General features: G+C 36.0%; 1 protein-coding gene across 9 annotated transcripts in view; it reads right to left on the bottom strand.

Annotated features, from left to right (window-relative positions):
* Positions 1–268: 268 nt before the first annotated feature.
* The window catches only part of WDR72 (WD repeat domain 72), a 122699-nt gene continuing 104955 nt past the window's right edge, over positions 269–18012 (bottom strand). For 5 of the 9 annotated variants that reach the window (XM_083850469.1, XM_083850468.1, XM_083850460.1 and 2 more), the window contains 2 exons: positions 9734–9832; positions 270–3710 (listed from right to left, as the gene is read on the bottom strand). In XM_083850469.1, the coding sequence (XP_083706595.1) occupies positions 3655–3710; positions 9734–9832 (155 nt within the window). In that variant the 3' untranslated portion in view covers positions 270–3654. Of the gene's footprint in view, positions 3711–9733; positions 9833–18012 lie in introns of all 9 variants that reach the window. The other 4 variants (XM_083850463.1, XM_083850462.1, XM_083850458.1 and 1 more) reach the window with 2 other exon arrangements.

Raw genomic sequence — 18012 nt, 5'->3', positions numbered from 1 at the left:
GCCAAAGAAATATTTTCAAGAAAGACCCCTTCATAATGCATCCTAAAGCTCTAATGTTGTGCTGAGATAATGCTGATGTAATTGTGGGTTGCCCCCCACTTATATGGTATCAGTATCTCACCCATCTTCCTACCCTGGGCTGCTTGTTTCTTCTCTGCTTGCACTGAGACCAGTGTTTTTGTTGACATGGCCTGGTCGTATGAGCACTAGTGCAAACATAAGTAAGGAGACATGAAAGCCTATGGCTGGAATGGGGAGAAACTGCCCTGTTTAGTGGAAGGATGTCCTAATACTGCTTAAAGTATTATGAAATGACAACTTGAATTATAAGGTTTAAAAGACCCCATGATTTCTGGAGGAAGAAAAAAAAAGGACCTTTCTCCCTAAGCAATGCAGCTATTTAAGACTTTTTATTTCCATATCCAAAATATAGACAAGTACTCTAAAATATTAGTCTATGACTCCTTTTGTCAGGATTCCTTCAGTGTAACACAATAGAAAAATATATTCATAATTACCTTGCAACTTCATTGTAACATCAATATCCATAGACAGGAACAGAATGGTACATCATAGTGCATTAGTACAGAACCTATTCTTCAGTTAATTTAGCTTATAAGAAACAGTTGTAGGAGGTTAATATGATTTATTTTTATTTTTATTTTTTTTGTACATAGCTCTAAAATCATCATTTTGATACAAAAAATTGTTCTAAGCAAGTTTATCTTGAGCATATATTTCTGGTTATTTGAAAGACCTCCAGACCACACTGGAAAAATATTCATTCTAAGTAATTAAAAAAGTTCCTACCTTACTGTGATGACTTAACAACTGGTAGGCAGCTAAGCACCACCACACCACTCTCTCACTCCCCCTTCTCAGAAGGACAGTGGGAGAAAATATGATAAAAGAACAGAAAAGCTTGTGGGTTGAGATAAGGAGCAGTTTAATTAAAGGAAAAAAATGCAAAGGCCACATGGAAGCAAAAGGAGAAAAATTATTCTCTACTTCCCATCAGTAAGTGATGTTCAGCTGGTTCTTGGAAAGAAGGTCCCCTGTACGCTCAGGAAGACTTGGGAACACTTTCATAATGAGAATTCCACCTTTATCCTTCTTCCACCCCAGATTTGATTGCTAAGCATTACATCATATGGCTTGGAATACCCCTTTCGGTCAGCTGTCCTGGCTGTGCTCCTCCACACCTCTTGCCCACCCCCAGCCTACTTTTGGGGTGGGGGGTTGGAGACACAGCTTCGATGCTGTGCGAGCACTGCTCAGAAATAGCCAGCAGTATCAATCCTGTTCTAGCTAGGAGTGCAGAGCAGAGCACTATATGGGCTGCTGTGGGGAAAGTTAACTCCATCCCAGCCAGACCCAGAACACTTACCTTACTGATACTGTAATTATAATTAGCAGAAAGCACGCATAAACATGTGCCAAACACCAATCATCACTGCACAAATCATTCCAAAGGGCTGTCTGTATTGGCAGTCTGCTGATGTGCACTGCTTCGTGGAATTAAAGACAAGCAATCAAATATTGTGTTGCACAAATGTAATTGCTATCACAGCGATACTGGGTGTTATTGACAATGCCAGTTCCTTGAGCTATGAGACCACATTGAGCACCCAGTTTTTAAAATATCTAGCAGAAATTGTTTTAAGATTTGTTACCCTTGCACCAAGAACAGAGTTGGCCCGAGTGAGCTGATGCAAAGCAGTAATGTTTGTAGTGAAGGAAAATGGATGTTTCAACGCCAATGGAAGAGTACTGCAGCAAAATAGAGGTGACTTGACAAGGATGTGCAGCAAAACAGACAGCAAGATCCATGCTTAATAGTCCATTTGGTTTACTGTCTGCAAGGTTCATGTATTGTTACTAAGTTCCTGTAGTTGTAGTTTTAATTCTATTTTTACCTTCTTGATGTTTTAATCTCTAATTTAATCATAAACTTAAGAAGAGGATACATGTCAGCTGAAGGCACGTGCTGCTTTCAGCTGTGCAGAACTTGTGTTATGCGAGTATAAATAAGTCTGTGAAATTACTCCAGACATCCAGCATGCTAAGTGAAAGAATGAAGCCATACAACTCAACATCTAGATTGTTTAGTCATGGTAATTCAAATACAAGACTGTATAAACAAAAGATACGGTTTACATAAGAAAATGACTTCTAAGAATAAAGAAAGCTATTCCTGAAAAATACCAAATGTGTAAAACATATTGACTATTCTGTAAAAGATGTAATTTTCTGCATGGCATGTAAAATTCCAGAAAAAGAACATTAAATACCTTTATTTTTTCCTGGGCTGCAGCTTGTTTTAATGACATATACTTTAGCTGAATGACAACTGAAAGACTACTCTCATAATGCCCTTCAGCTCAACATTTCTGAAGACCTCATTGCCATACACTATGGCTTAGAGATACAGATTCATGGGATATAAAAAAGAAAAAGAAAAGAAAAAAAAAAAGAATTCATGTCTGTTTCACACTTAACCAAATTCAAGTTATAGTATGGCAACAAGAACCTGGTTTTGTCACTCTTGCAGCCACATTTCCCCACAGGTTGGAGAGATTCATTGCCAGAGAATCTTTTCACACCACAAAAATCTTCATTTTCCTAGTTAAGGCAGATTTCGGCTAACATTGCAGTTAGGAAGGATAATATCAGGTGATGGCTTCCACCATAAGATACAGATCCAGAACATATCCGCAAGTCATTTTTGACTTCATTAGCACTCCTACAATTGGTAATATAGAAAGTTTACCACTCCGTGTGGCTGTTCTTTGTCAAACCAGCATAAATTTCCCAGAACTTCAGGAGATATGAGTCTAATCAACTGCATATATTTTCCAAACCTAATTTTTTATCTTTTTTTTTTTTTTTTAATTGAGGACAAAAATGTGTAAATGTTTTTCCCCAAGAGCACAAATACAATTCAACAAAGTGCATCATTTGAGAATAGGACACAGATGGGCTTCTCCATATTCATACTGGCACCACATTTCTTCAGATGACAGTGCTGGCAGTATTTATAAAAGGAAAATTTACATGCTCAAAAAGACCAGATTTAAAATCAATTTCCCATGCTGTCCTGTGCATACAAAAATTGTACTTTATTGTTTCTAGATATTCCATGTTTAATTCAAACTATACATTTTTCCTTTAAATCAAAGAAAATTCTTGATTTTTTTTTTCAAATTTGTTTGGTTTTGTTCAGTGTTAAAATGTTATTGGTAATAAAAGTCAGAGCCAAGGAGAGAGAAAAAAATGAATTAGCTTGTTTAAATTAGTTGTATACAAAAGAATATTCAAAGTGAGACAAGAGTTTTATGGTCAATCAGTGTTGTAAGATTTGGAGTCACTACTTAAACTAGTGAAAAATATCTTATAATAAGGACTTGATATTTTCTGTTAGAACTATTGAAATTAAATTGAATAAACATAAATCTATAAACAATGGAAGTGTGAATCGAAGTCAATAAATTAACAAAAAGTAGCTGATCTTATGAAAGATATTTCTTCTGAAAATGAATTATTAAAGGTATAAGATAATAGCTACAGCAAACTGTTCCATGTCCACGCCACATATGTCCTATTTCTTGGCTGCTCTTGGGGATCTTCTCATTCTTTCAGCTAAGTAGGTTTTTTCTAACACACCTTACAGGAGCACACCTTAGATATCCATGGATGTGCCTTCATATCATCTGGAAAAGAAAGAAATGTATTAGTCTGGCTGAATGACTGTACAGTTTGAAGTAATAAGCAAGAATTTGGTTTTTAAAATTAAGTTATTTGACAATCTTTTATTAGAGTAATAATTTATAACTTTTGTAATGGAAGTAAGACTTTCATCATCAACACACTAGGGTTAAAAAAAGAGCACAAATATACCTCTAGAAAACTGTTCTGTTCTGTTCTATTCTGTTCTGTTCTGTTTGCATCACACTTGCTATATTACAAGAGGCAATGTGGAACCAAAATAGCTTAAGAAAATTTATAGCCTTCCCCAGAATTTTTGCTGAACAGTCCTACTTTCCTTCTTTTTTTCCTTTTATTTCCGTTTCCGTTTCCGTTTCCGTTTCCCTTTCCCTTTTCCCTTTCCCTTTCCCTTTCCCTTTCCCTTTCCCTTTCCCTTTCCCTTTCCCTTTCCCTTTCCCTTTCCCTTTCTCTTTTTTTTCTTTTTCTTCTTTTTTCTTCCTATTTATGTACTATTTTCAAGTTTTATATATATCCTTTCAACAGAAACAATTCTATAATAGGCGTAAACAGCTATTATATCAGCTATATGTATATATAACAGCTATATATATATTATATATCACTGAACTGATAGGAAGCTATATTAACAAGTCATTATAGTTTAACTCTGTCACAGCTGATTAGAATTCTACAGAAAAGCAATCTCAATCATCAGTTTTTATCTTCATGATTTTTTTCCCATTTAATGTATGACAATATTTACCACCTGAATTTAAAATATTGTTTCTATTAGAAACACTATTTAAGTAGACATGGCACACTTTATGAATACATGAGCACAGAGAAAGAAGCACACACTATTTTTTCCCAATATAATAACTATCTTCTCAGTTTATCATATTATCTATCATCTCTCTGCATACGTGTCATAGACACAGATACATATTTTCCTGATGTCCACTATGAAGTCTTCTGTTTTTACACTTTGATTTACTATGTATAACCAAACCAAATCAACCAATCAAACAAACAATGAGTCATAATACTTGCAACCCTGAATGCTGACAGGATGTGACACTACATCTACTGCAGTGAAATTCTTATGGACTTAATTTCTGGACTTACTCCTAGCCACTAATATTTTATACACAGTTGATGAGCACTGTGGGCTATCAGTGCCTGTGATCAGTGGGCTGCCACTAGACTGCATCCTCCTCCTGCTTCATGCATCAACGTCAACAGCCTCCAGCACTCCATTCCCGAATCAGTTCACACCTACAGCTATCTACTATTGATGATCATGCAAATAAAAAAAAATAAAATCATGCTTTTCTAGGATGCTGCATACTTGTCAATTTACTGAATACCTCCTGCCAGTGTACTGAACAATATAGATAAAGATGACATAGTGATGATTTAAATAGTGTAGTCTTCAGTGGATGGAAGGAACTTGAAGCTAGTAACAATATTCAAGAAAGTAATTATAACTTGGTTGATAACAAGATAGTCACAATTTTAGTGATGTATATTAAAGCACACTGTGGCTAATAGGAATCTATTCTTGATACATTTCTACATTCTCATTTCTATTTGCTGCATTTCCTTTTCTAACAGATGGTACTTCAGGTGCAGTCAGAGATCTTTCTCATCTCTGTGACAAGGTCTACCTAGGACATGTAACTACGTCAGCATGTGAAAACCACTTGTATTTTCACTATTAAGTGTTATACAACCAGAATTACATGATGTCCTGAATGAGGAAGGAAAAATATAGTATGTACAATGTTTTTGCAATGAAGGCATGGGAGGATCATGAGCTGCAGAAGGGGCCAGTTGACTCAGCCAGACTTCCTGGCTACTGAAGGTCACAAGTATATAGAGTTCTCACTATTTACACGGTTTTCATGTAAAAGATAGAAAACCCATTTATAATTTCAATCTACAGCTTTTGATTGTTTTTTGTTTCTTTGTTTGCTTGATTTTGAGCTGTTCAGGATCAATTTCCCTGTATTACCTAGCAAAATAATAAACTACTGCCTAGTCTGCTGCAATATATGTGTTGGAGGAAATAAGAGGCAAGGGGTATCTGTGCCTACATTGTTGCTACTAACTCCAGCTCCAATCTATTCATTTTTCTCATAAGAGCTATGCTTGCAGAAGCCTCCTTAGTGGGACTGCAGCCCATATGGAAGCTAAGACATCTTCAGCTATGTCAAGTCCTGCTGCATTCCTCTCAGATTTTGACTGACAAAATTCTGAGCATTTACAATTCCCTTAAAACTTATCTTAAGCAACTCCCTTTGAATAGAGTGATCTGCCTTTTAGGAGTGTGAATTTTCCACCATTGTTTACACAAGAAAACTTGGGTGAGTAGCTCAGACCTAGAACTCTAACTTGGACACCTAAGTTTGGTCAGTTTCAGCCTCCTTCTCAATTTCTCTAAATGTGGAAAATTTGACTGATAAAATGGAAAACAGTGCTGAGAATATTTATTTATACTGAAGAAGCATTCTAAGTGATACCGAATTCTTACGGGGGGTTGGTATGATTAAAAGTTAAGTTCTACAAAAGGCTGTTGCAATTCTTATCTGATTATTATGTTCAAGGCAAGAGCAGAGACAAGTTTGAAAAGCCAAGACTTTGCATATCAAACAGAAGTAGTCCTCAGCATGTGGGGAAAATGGCAGTGATAAACCTACTATTAGGCATCTGGGAGAGAAACCCTGTATCTCCACTGTGTGTGGGCTAAAATAGACATGAACCACTATCACGGATAATGGCAGCTTGTAGGCACATGAAGGGAGAAACTAAAATCTATTTCACTTAGACAAGAAACTGCAGTCTGATATTTACCTGTGTCCATCACAAGTGAAAAGTGTTTGCTGTGAATTATCCAAGAGAAAAGTGCAGGTTGAAGGGTTTCATTTCCTATCTAAGAGTAGTTCGGATCATACATTGAATATAAGAAATCACAGGTAAATTTCAGACTGGGGTCCTGGGTAGTCAGATGGATTCCTGCCATCCCAGTATATACTTTTTTCCATGACTGCTGGAAGCCTACATCTGGAGCAGTGAGATAATGTGCAGACATGTAGAAAGTGTGAAAGCAAAATAAGCCAAGTATGCTTTATGTGATTTTAGAAAACTAAGATCACTTTGAAAACAATTATCGTTCCAATGTCAAGGTTAGATACTGTACCTTTCAGCATCAGAAAACACAGTACACAGATGTGTCTGTTAATGGCTGCTGTATGCATCTAAAGCCTTACTGATTCTGATAGAAGTTGTCATAAATAACCCTTTCTTGAAATAGTTGGAATTCCTTACAGGTATATTGTCATACTTTCACCTTTTCCCCATCAGAAGAGATAAATAAAGTCAACATATTTCTTAATATCCCTTTTGTGCATATATCAACATATGGTAAGTGAACTGTAACAGATTCTGCAAAACACACATACATACAACTCTTCAATAAAAACAAAACTGTAAGTTTGCTGAGACTTTGAATATGTGAGGGAGAGCTTCTAAAGTCCCAGGATTCACCAAATCAAATTCTGACCTCCCAGGCACTCTCAAATTCCAAGATCCATTCTGAAGTTAAAGCATCTGAGAAACACTACAGATAATCATACCCAAGTGAATGTCATATTACTGTTTCAATGTTTGCTTCTAAAAGTAAGTAGTAAGTTTTAAGAGAATGTATTCTGTTACCAAATCTTTCCTTTCAAACAAGCACTTCTGTCAGAAGTGTCTTAATTTCTTATCACAGAATTTCATCCACACAAGGAGCAATAAATAATTCATGTTCCTAGCTCTTTGTTGTGTGTCCCTGAACTGCACAGAGCTGGAAGGCTGACAGCTGTGTCAGGACAAGCACCAAAGATCTGACATGACAAGTGACTAACAAGTTTCTTTCAGTCTATAGTGAAAGAAGACAATGGCATAAAGTGCAAAAACGAAATCCTGAAACAAAATGAAACTGTTTCTTTCTCTTTACCTAAGTGTTTGCTATGAGCTTATTTCCGACCCATAACCTCTGGTCATTTTATAGTACTGCCCAACCCCCTTTACTCCTCACATTCGCCTGGCCATTTACGCCTGTCCACGGATCAATATGAGCAATTCTTGGAGAAATACGATGTCTCCATGACAACCAAGCCACAAATTCTCAGTGGAAAGCAGTGAGACCAGTAGTGAAATCTCCTGAGGTTTTCAGACCTAGAAGACAAGATGTCTTAAAATGCAGGAATGGACAGAAACAAAAGCCAGAGTAATTCATTGTTTATTACCAGTTTAATGATGTCAGATGGACTGAATGGAACTCAGTTTTTAAGTTTAGATGCTTTATCAACATGTATTTTTGCTAGTCAGTATTCACCTCCTGACAGTTTTTTATTCTTTCCATATAGACATGCAGAAAGCAGAATTGGATATTCAAGTTCCCATCCAAATGCGTGCATTTTGCCACACAGAATAATTTAAATCAAGATTCAAATTAAAGCTATCTTAAGGGCACATTAATTCTCACCTCAATGCTTTAGTACCACTTTGTTTAAATTCTTTCTCACTTCCAAACAGATCAGAACTTGGATGGTCAATCCACATTTTTGTGCATACTCGTTGTAGAAGAGACTACTGATATTTTCTGAAGGAAGTGCCATGTGCCACAGACAGTTTGATGTAGCTGTGATAAGAAATTAAACTGGTCTCCTTTTCAAGTAGCTTACCTATTTCTTTCTAAATCTCATGCTGCCTTTTGCTGTACAGCAGTGAGTCCAAGACAATGTGGCTTTAAAGCGAATATGGATTTACAATTCATTGGTTTCAATTATTCTAATGTATACTGGCGTTCACTTCTGTGGAAAAGATGAAAAGGGAATGTAGTTCAAATCAGGTATATGACAGCAGTTGAACTCCCAAGGAATCTTGGAGGAGTGGAGTGCACTGAAATATAATCCCCCAGACAGGGGTCCTTTCTGGGTTCTGAGATGACTTAGGGGACCTGACATGGATTTCAGGCTGCACCCTTTGACTGAAAATTAAATCTCAGCAGTGTTCCTTGGGGAAGGATCAGGGGACTGTTGGCAGCTGCCCCCTGTCAGCACAGGCTGCAAGATTTGGAAATCTCTTAACTAAGCTGACAGGCCGCAGAGACGATGAATCAAAAATATGATACACGGATCAGCACACAAAGATGCAAGAGGGTACACAGACACCAGATAAAGCAGGAAAGGAAAATACCAAGTGAAGAAAGATGTTTAACTCTTTCACTAATGAGTGCTATATGCAGGTTACATATATGTTGTATGTGGGTCAAACTCACAGCTTGTTTGAAAGATCTTAATATTCAGTCACACAAAACGTTTTTAATCATCTGTGACTGGATACACTTGATATTTAATTGTTTCCCTTTGGGAATCATTTAATAACTTTCTTAGATATCCCATAACTAGAAAGATAATGAAACTACATGAAGATAAATCTTTTAGTCACCAAAAATAATGCACTTTATGTGTTCCTCTATTTAGATGTTCCTCTATTTAGCTGAATCAATGTTAAGAGTCATTAAAATGAAATAATGATTGTGAACTGATTTAGAGAAAAGAAACAAGCTACTCAACACTACCAATTTGCTTTCCTCCAGAGATACAGTGTTTGAATGTCCACTGCTACATTCAACTGCAGTATATACAGTGCTTCTAAGTTTTCATAACCTCATGCTACCTTCAAAGGGTCAGACATCATACATATATTAACTAAGCAGTATAGTCCAAAACTTATTATAATGAACTAGTAGTGTCAGCTTTCTTTTTGGTCATAAAGCCTTTATCCTTTCTAAGACGTGAACTGTTGATGAAAGAGGAAAGGATAACAGCTCCACACTGTGACCCCTGGAGGTGACCATTAATTTGACATTGCAGCCGCTAAAAAGGAAACAGCATTACAATGTGCCTTTTTCACAGACCCAAAAGCTCCGTCAGGTTTATCACTTGATACTTGGTGACTGTCTTTAAATAGTTCTCACCTGGACTCTCAGACTCTTCCAAGACACATCTGTCAGGCACATCCTCCACATCTTGGAAGTTTGCTGAGTTTGAGCTCTTGTCATGCTTCAGCGCACTAACTGGAGCAATAAAGAATAAAAACAGGGGGAGAGAGAAATATAATAGATCCAGAAACAAAGACTCCCTGATCTTCTGCAGATCATTCAATGCTGAAAATATAATTTATATACTCAAATGATAGATTGAAATAAAACCAAAACTCAAAGTACATATATGCAACCATAACGCATTTGAAAAGTCTATAGACAAGAATTCATCTGGGGAGAAGTTTGAGGCATTGGCTTAAATGTGATCTCTTTGAAGTAAAGAACAAACAACAAGATTTTTTTTTCTTATATAAGCCAAAAATAATAAAATAATTTAGTAGTCATAATAAGTCCTTTTCTGTTTCAGTAAAGAACCCAGTAAACAACATAAAAGACCAATTAGCTGGTTTTGCAATTACTGGAGTCATTCACCAGGAGAGAAATTACATCCATTTTAAGATTAAAATATGTAGAATATAACAGTAGAAAATAGACTTAATTGCAGTTTAGATACGGTCAAATTTGATTTCTTCTTTTACTTAATCGCTAAAAACATTTTCATTTTAGAGTGGAAAAACATCTTCATGGAAATAATTATTTGTCTGTATATGACTTTTTAATTCTCTTGGTTTTCAAAAAAAATCCACATGAGTTTTGCTGAAAAGAATAGAGGTATTTATCTTGACAATGTTAATTTCTCTCTCTTCTGCTCAATATCTTCATATGGAACCAAAAATATATTAAAGAAGAGCAAAGACTAGATCTCAAATTTTCAGTCCCATTAAAACTCTGATTCATTAAAAGCTGATCTCATTTCTTAAATAAATGGTGCTGACTCATTTTTTCCTTAATATCTACAAAACTAAGAAAAGTTCAAGGCTACTAGTCCATGTGGGTTGGGATCACTATGGCTATAAACAATTCCAGCACAGATTTGTCCTGTTTTTAAAACAAGTACTATTTAAAGAAAGAATTATTCCGTTTTAACTTTTGATGGATTTGTTTTTGTTTTTATCAGATGAAGCTGAATGATTACTTAATTTAAGGACCCATTTAAGTTTTCCAAAATTATGAGTGAATTAACAAGGCATCAGGGCATTATTAAGGCAGGAAGACCTCAAAATACACATATTCCACTTTGACATTCTTCACTTTCCATCAGCTTGCAGCTATTGATCCCAGGTCACCAAAAGTTTCCATCATTCTTGACTCCTACACCTACACAGGATCCACTTGAAGCAATCATGCTTCAGCACAATTGTGGAGTTGGACCCTTGAAAATACAATATTAAAACAGAATAAAATAGTAAAATCTTCGATAGTAACACAGCACATTTCAACTGAAAAAAAATAGATTTTGCTAAAAACATCTGCTGCAGATGGCAACTAAGCAAAAGCACTGTTTAAATTTCTAACCATACAAAAAAAGCTAGTAAATGTGTATCAACGGTCAACTTATCCACATAAAGAGGAGTTCTAGTTCATACCTCTACCATTGAAGTGTTGACAAAATAATCTGCATGAGGTGCATTGACAGTGAAGAACAACTTACAATAAATAAAATATGTTCTTGTTCATTCAAGAAAATGCTACAACGTGCAGGAAGAAATGTTTTCATAGATGTCTGTGGTTTTCTCTGATTTTTACAATATTTAAATAATTTTCAAATTTATATGAAGGCCAGGTTCCCCACTTCAAAAAGACAAACTGGAAACCACAAGTGTGTGTATTGTATTTATATATTTGTTCTGTGGCAAATTTATTAGAACATTCTTTCTAAAACTGTTCTTCCTATTAAGCACTGAGCTCTGCTGTGCTGAGTAATAGATTGAGCCATTACAGCTGTACGAATTTAGAAGTCAGAACTCCTCTGAAGTAGAGCAATAGGAAAATTTCCAACAGAGAATACTATGATAAAAGGGAGAAGACAAAACATACAGCTATGCCTCTGGAGAGAATGAGAAAAATCACAAGAGCTGTCTTCTCTAAACAACATAACAGTCACCAAAAATTCAGGGTTAGACTTTGAAAATGAATGGACCCGAAGCTCCTGACTTGAGGATGAGTTGTGAGGTGTATTTTTATCCAGTAAATAACTCTGAGTGGCCATTCTTTTCAAACTATCACTGTTTTTCTTGGGTCTAGTTACAAAAAGCTATGTAATATTAGTTTAATTAAGGTAAGGTGATTCCAATGGAAAAAGAATGCTTACTTGATGTTTAATTTAAAATGTGGTGTGATGTTGAGGCAAAATTCACACCTCTGAAAAAGATCTTTGGGACATCTATGGGGGAAGGACCAAACCGTATAAACTCATTATCATATGTAATATATGCAATGCTTTTTCCCCTCTGTTCAGCCCTTTCTGTCAAATCAAATACAAGGAGGACAATATGCCTAGCAGGGGTACTGGGCACACAATCCTTTAGCCATTTCCACAACTGGACTTGAAATCTCGCCCCTCAGAAGAAATACATGCAGAACGTGAACTGATTTTGACACAAAGTGTGTCCAAAAGCATAGCAGAGTGAGGGCTTTGAATCAGGCCAGGACCAAACATGCGAAAGAGACATATTAGAGGGTTTTGTTAGGACACAGGTTTAAGGACAGAATCAGAAAATCAGAAAGTAAGGAGAGAGAAGGTTTGAAAGAGATGATGAAGAGCTCTGATTTAGTTCTTTATTCTGCAATCATGACAAATGTCAGTGGAACCACCAGATCTGATTCTCTTCATTATCACATCTCTGGTTGAGTTCTGATAATGAAGAGAAGACAGCTATAAGGAGGTACATACACAGATGACATACATCAGAAAGAAAGTGTGAATTGAACAAGAAAGAAATCAAATGAGAGTCCAGTAGGTCCCTGGGCAAAACAGAAGGATCTCCTTGTGATATGCTTAAGTAAAGATTGCAGAGATAAGGGGAGATTCTGCAGAAGATGGAGTCACAGGAGCCCAAGAAAGACAAAATTGATTTAAAAAAGCGTCATGGGCAGAGCTCATACCAGCTGACTAATGATGGAAAACAATGATGAAACACTGTCATCAGTAGTTGATTGGGAAGGAGCCATTAGCAACAGATTTGAGGAAGTGGAAAGAACAAATGGGAAGGGTTTTCTCAGCAACAGAGAAGCAGATCTCTGGATAACTAAAGTAAAAAGCTGATGGAGAATGATGTTCAGCCAGCAAGAGTGAGGTCAGCAAGTGAATGTTTCAGAAAACCAGGATAAGGTCACTGGTGCAAGTGAGGGATGTGTATCTTAGCTTTGTCACTTACCCCTAAATACACATATCTCCCTTGATAAAACAGGCAAATAAACTTCACAATACCCTAGTTTGTGAAGTTACATAATAGTGCATGCAGTGAGAAAAGAAAGGGACTTAGGCAAAGGTCTTCACATCTTTTTTTTTTTTTTTAAATAAGTGTATTACATGCTCTATTTGAAGAGGAAGGTTCCTTAAAAGTATCACAAAAGACAGAAGAACAAAGGGAATTGAAAATTTAAAAATAAGACAAGAACGGTCTGGCCCAAATAAAGAGTGAAAGTAAAAAATGTCATTATGTAATCATGGAAAAAAAAATAAAAATCTTAAAACTGACACCTACTTTACTGTATTCTCAGCTACAGGAATATGATTTTATGTTCAAATATCAATGGGGAAATATTGTTCTGAATTGATTGTACCCAGGTTATTGATGGAATTTCAGAACCGATGTAACCATAAATGGTATGATCATTACTTATTCTGAGGATATTCCACCTTATTCTGGGCTTAAATGGACCTTAACATTATGTTTGTTTCCATCTGAAAGCTAATTTATGTAGCCAAAATGATGTAAATTTCTGGAGTTCAAATAAACCCCAAATCTATGTGTCAGAGAAAAAAGTTAGGAAACAAAAATTTCTGACGTAACCCCAATGATATTTTCTTTATCCATGTTTTCTTAAAACATGGATAGTAGAAATTACCCTTGTTAGTATGGAAGTAAGGTAAAAGGACAGATTTCATAGATGCAAAAGACCTTGAACTTCGTATATATAAATGATGTAAATCTTCATTGTACAGAATCAATCTTGAGAATTGTGGTAATTTTTCTGATATATCTTAATAAGCTCTTCAGAGTTGTTTATTGCATTTGATTCTCTTATAGCATTAAAAAAGAAAGAAAAAGACAATCATGCAAGATAAGTATGGAATTTAGAATAGTAAATGAATGTTATCAGATCAGAGTATTCAATGAAACATTTATGTAAATAGTTTCCAAATATTTCAAGTTCCAAAAAAAATATAAACAAATTATTTACAAAGAGATCACAAACTCATCTGTGATCTGTCTGTGAAAGAACAGTCTTCATGTAAAAGAGCTGTTAAATGATAAGCTGTGCTTTGTGAATATGTACTAATCACTGATCACAGCAACAGCTAATCACTGTCTTATTTCTAAATGTTCTGTTTGAACTCTGAAAAGCCTTGTTCCACTCCGGAAAGAAACATCACACACTAAAATTTAAATAACCTGTTCTGCATAACAAATTTTCACAGGGCAGACTTATTGGAGAAAGTTTGCATATCACAGGTGAATCAACCAATTCACATTTTTTGATAAGATGCCTTGTTTATTCATAAGGTGGATTAATAAACACAGTGTGCCTGCAGAGAAAACAATAACATATTTGTCATTCAATATGTGACATTTCAAAACAAGCTGATGGGCCAACAAAAATTATTTTTCATTCAAAAATATCAGGTAAGATTGGCTATAGGTCATAAATATATTTATGGTCCAATGCAGAACATAAAGCAGCCTGAATTTAAGCAAAACTGCAGGAAAAAATTATGTAAAAGAAAAACTGTTGGTAATTTTTCATTTCCATAGATTTTTAAAACAACTACTCTTCAATGGGATTCATTGGATCTACCATAACCATATTACACCTAAGAAGCTAGATTGACAATTGGGAAATAAATGCTTTGAATACTATTTTTAAAAGGATGTTTCACAGATATCATAAAAAGAGTAAGAATACCTTCACTTACTGAGAAAACATCATCTACTGCACTTGCCTACCTCAGTGTTTAAAAGTAAATGCCAAGGGAAGAGTGGAAGAAAGCAACACCTATACAGTAAAACTTCACCAGAAACTTCTAAATTCCATTTTGAAACTCGGGTAATTCCAATTGTTTGTTTGTTTGTTTTGTTTAATATTTAATAACTCTCAGTATATTGTTCTTCCACAAACTTCTCCACTCTTCCCCTAAGTGTGTAGAATTTTCAGACCCCATATCCTAACTTGCCTTAACATATCAGGCTCTGTGGTTTTATGGTTTTTATGGTTTTATAGGGACGCATCTTCTTTAGTTTGTTTGTGTATGTCCCTATTAGCTTAACGTGAAACTCCCCCGCTCTGTGGAAAAAGAAGGTATATGGAAGACTCCTGCACACTACACTCTCTGTGGTGTTCATGATTGAACAGTCTTTTATCCCTTTTCAAATTTTAACATTTTTAACATTTTTTTCTCCAGGTTGAGGATTACTATGCTACTTAGCTTCCCCCCCCACCCCCCCCCCCCCCCCCCCCCGCCATGTATTTTGATGCCAACCTAAAAGGACATAATAATTTCACTAGTACAAAAATGCAGAAAGTATTCATGAAATGGCAGGTGAAGTATTATCAGCACTTGCCACAATCAACTGGAAACAGGACAAGGTGATAATGAAGTACCACCAGCCCATATGGAGCACTCACCCTACCATTGCAGTGTTAGCACTCACCACTGAGCAGTGTGCCAGCAGGCAGGGAGTCAGATAGGCTGGGGATGTGCCCTTGATATTACCGATGCTGAGTACAGCACACAGATTACTTCACAGGTTTTACAGGTGATGCTCCTGTTTACAGAGCCTGCTACAGTGTTTGTCTTTGTTGCCACAGTTTGCACCCCATCCTGTCTTTCCCCAGAAGATTAATCCTACCTCAGTCTAGATCCTTGCTCTTGTCCTTATTGAATTGAACCCTGTTGGTTTTGTTTGTTTGTTTGTTTTCCCAGACCATTTCTCAGGTCATATAAACCACTAATTCATCTTGGTGACAAGGGACATCAGTTGCTCACAATTTCTTAATATTTAGTGCCATTAAAACAAACAAACAATCAATCAACAACAACAAAACCCACAAAGAAAACACTCTACTGATGTATGTAGTTGTCACTTAATTGAGAATGACTTGTTATTTTCTGATGATTGAATGTGACACTGGCTAAAATTTGTTTTAAGGTTTTTATATATTTTAAATAAAAAACATCTAAAACTCTATTTTTTCTCCCTCTCTATATCTATGAGGAAAGAATTAATCCAGACAGGAAAACTGAATTTTTCAGTGATTTTTTTTTCCCCAATATACCTTGAAGTTTTATTCACCTGGAGGGACTTCCCTATTTCTCTCAACTAAAATACAGTGGCATGTAACAAATTATGCTCTCAAAGGACATCCCATTTTTGTTTCATTAGTGCAATGAAACATTCACTCAATTTTAAAGCAGTTGTCTTGATCTTAGTTATGATTTATATCAGAATCTGTCCATGTATTCTGTGTACTATATATAATAAAGTACCTAACTAGTTAAATTTGTCTCAGTGGGTTCTGCTGCAAGAAATAAAATTCTTTCCCATAAAATCCCACACAGTGTTTATTGCAAAGCTCTGAAGCATATGCTTCTGTAAAACTTAGGAGGATTGTAAAAAGGAAAATTTAACCCCAAACCATCTTTAATTCTTTTATCATTTTACAATGCTTTTTCTTCTCAATATTCTCTCTAGCCAGAAAGCCTGTTTCTTTTTTCCAGTTTCCCTAAATATCTGGTTATGTGTGTTTTAAAAAAACTGGTGTAGGACTGAATAGTGTAATCACATTTGATTAATGTTATTTATACCTATTCCTTCCCCTCCCCCCCCCCCCCCCCCCCCCCCCCGGCCTTTTTTGTTTCCTCCATCCAGTCACTGGAAGATAGTAGAAATAAAGTTTTACAAGAATCCTTCCTTCCTTCCTTCCTTCCTTCCTTCCTTCCTTCCTTCCTTCCTTCCTTCCTTCCTTCCTTCCTTCCTTCCTTCCTTCCTTCCTTCCTTCCTTCCTTCCTTCTTCTCTTTCTCTCTTCCTTTCCCTCCCTCCCTCCCTCCCTCAATTCCTTCCTTCCTTCCTTCCTTCCTTCCTTCTTCTCTTTCTCTCTTTCTTTCCCTTCCTTCCTTCCTTTCCTTCCTTCCTTCCTTAAAATATATGACCTCCCCTGTCCTGTCCTGTCTTTTCTTCTAAAAAATATATAATGTCTTGCTTTCTGCACATCAGATCAATGGTGTGGGATAGTTCATATTGCACATATGGCTGCCTATTAGTATATCAATAGCTTCTATAAGAACATCAAACAAATAAAGAAATCCATATTTCATATTTTAAAAATTGCATTATTGCCAGATTATTCATGAAGATAGATTTATTTGGCATTCAAGTCCAAAATCCTTTTAATTATTCCATTTATACACAAGAACTGTTGTTGATTGCCTGAGTTTACTTCTAAAAACAAAATGAAACAACACTGTGTAGCACTTTATGACACTCACATATCCCTGTTCATAATGTGAATCTTATAGCTTGCATACACTTCCCATCTCTTGATCAAAGCTTTCCAAATAGCTTAATCCATGGGGAAAAAATATACACAGAGAATCTTTATTAACCTCTTCTGGACAGATTATTGTCATTACTTTGCATTATGGCCTTGAAGATGCATTACTGATAGGGAAGTAAAGCCAACAGCAGCACAGCATGAAACTGCTGAATGACTGCTGTACGAAAGTGGAAGTACTAATTTCCAAGACATTTCTGTGATGCTCCCTACTGTTAAAATGTTATCTGACTTTAAAAGATTTTCAGTTCAATTGTAAGCAATAAGTAAACTCAGGCAGTACAGTACTGTATACCAAAGAGTTTCACTAGCTGATCAAACAGGCATTATTCCAAGAAACTAATGTTGTATAGGACTGCTTCCTGGTGGCTGAGACCTCTGATTGGCAAAAGACAGTGGACTTTTCAGTCAGCAAGCTAGTTACCCATGGATGTGGCTCGAGGCTGACACACAGATTGACTGGTTCACACTAATTTACTTCACACAGATTCCATTTATCTCCTAGAAGATCCCCTGGCAGCAGCTTATAATGCAT

This window comes from Anser anser (assembly GCF_964211835.1).
Source record: "Anser anser genome assembly, chromosome: 10".
Classification (NCBI taxonomy): Eukaryota; Metazoa; Chordata; class Aves; order Anseriformes; family Anatidae; genus Anser; species Anser anser.
Note: the sequence above shows the minus strand (reverse complement) of the source record. Positions and strands in the feature narration are given on the sequence as shown.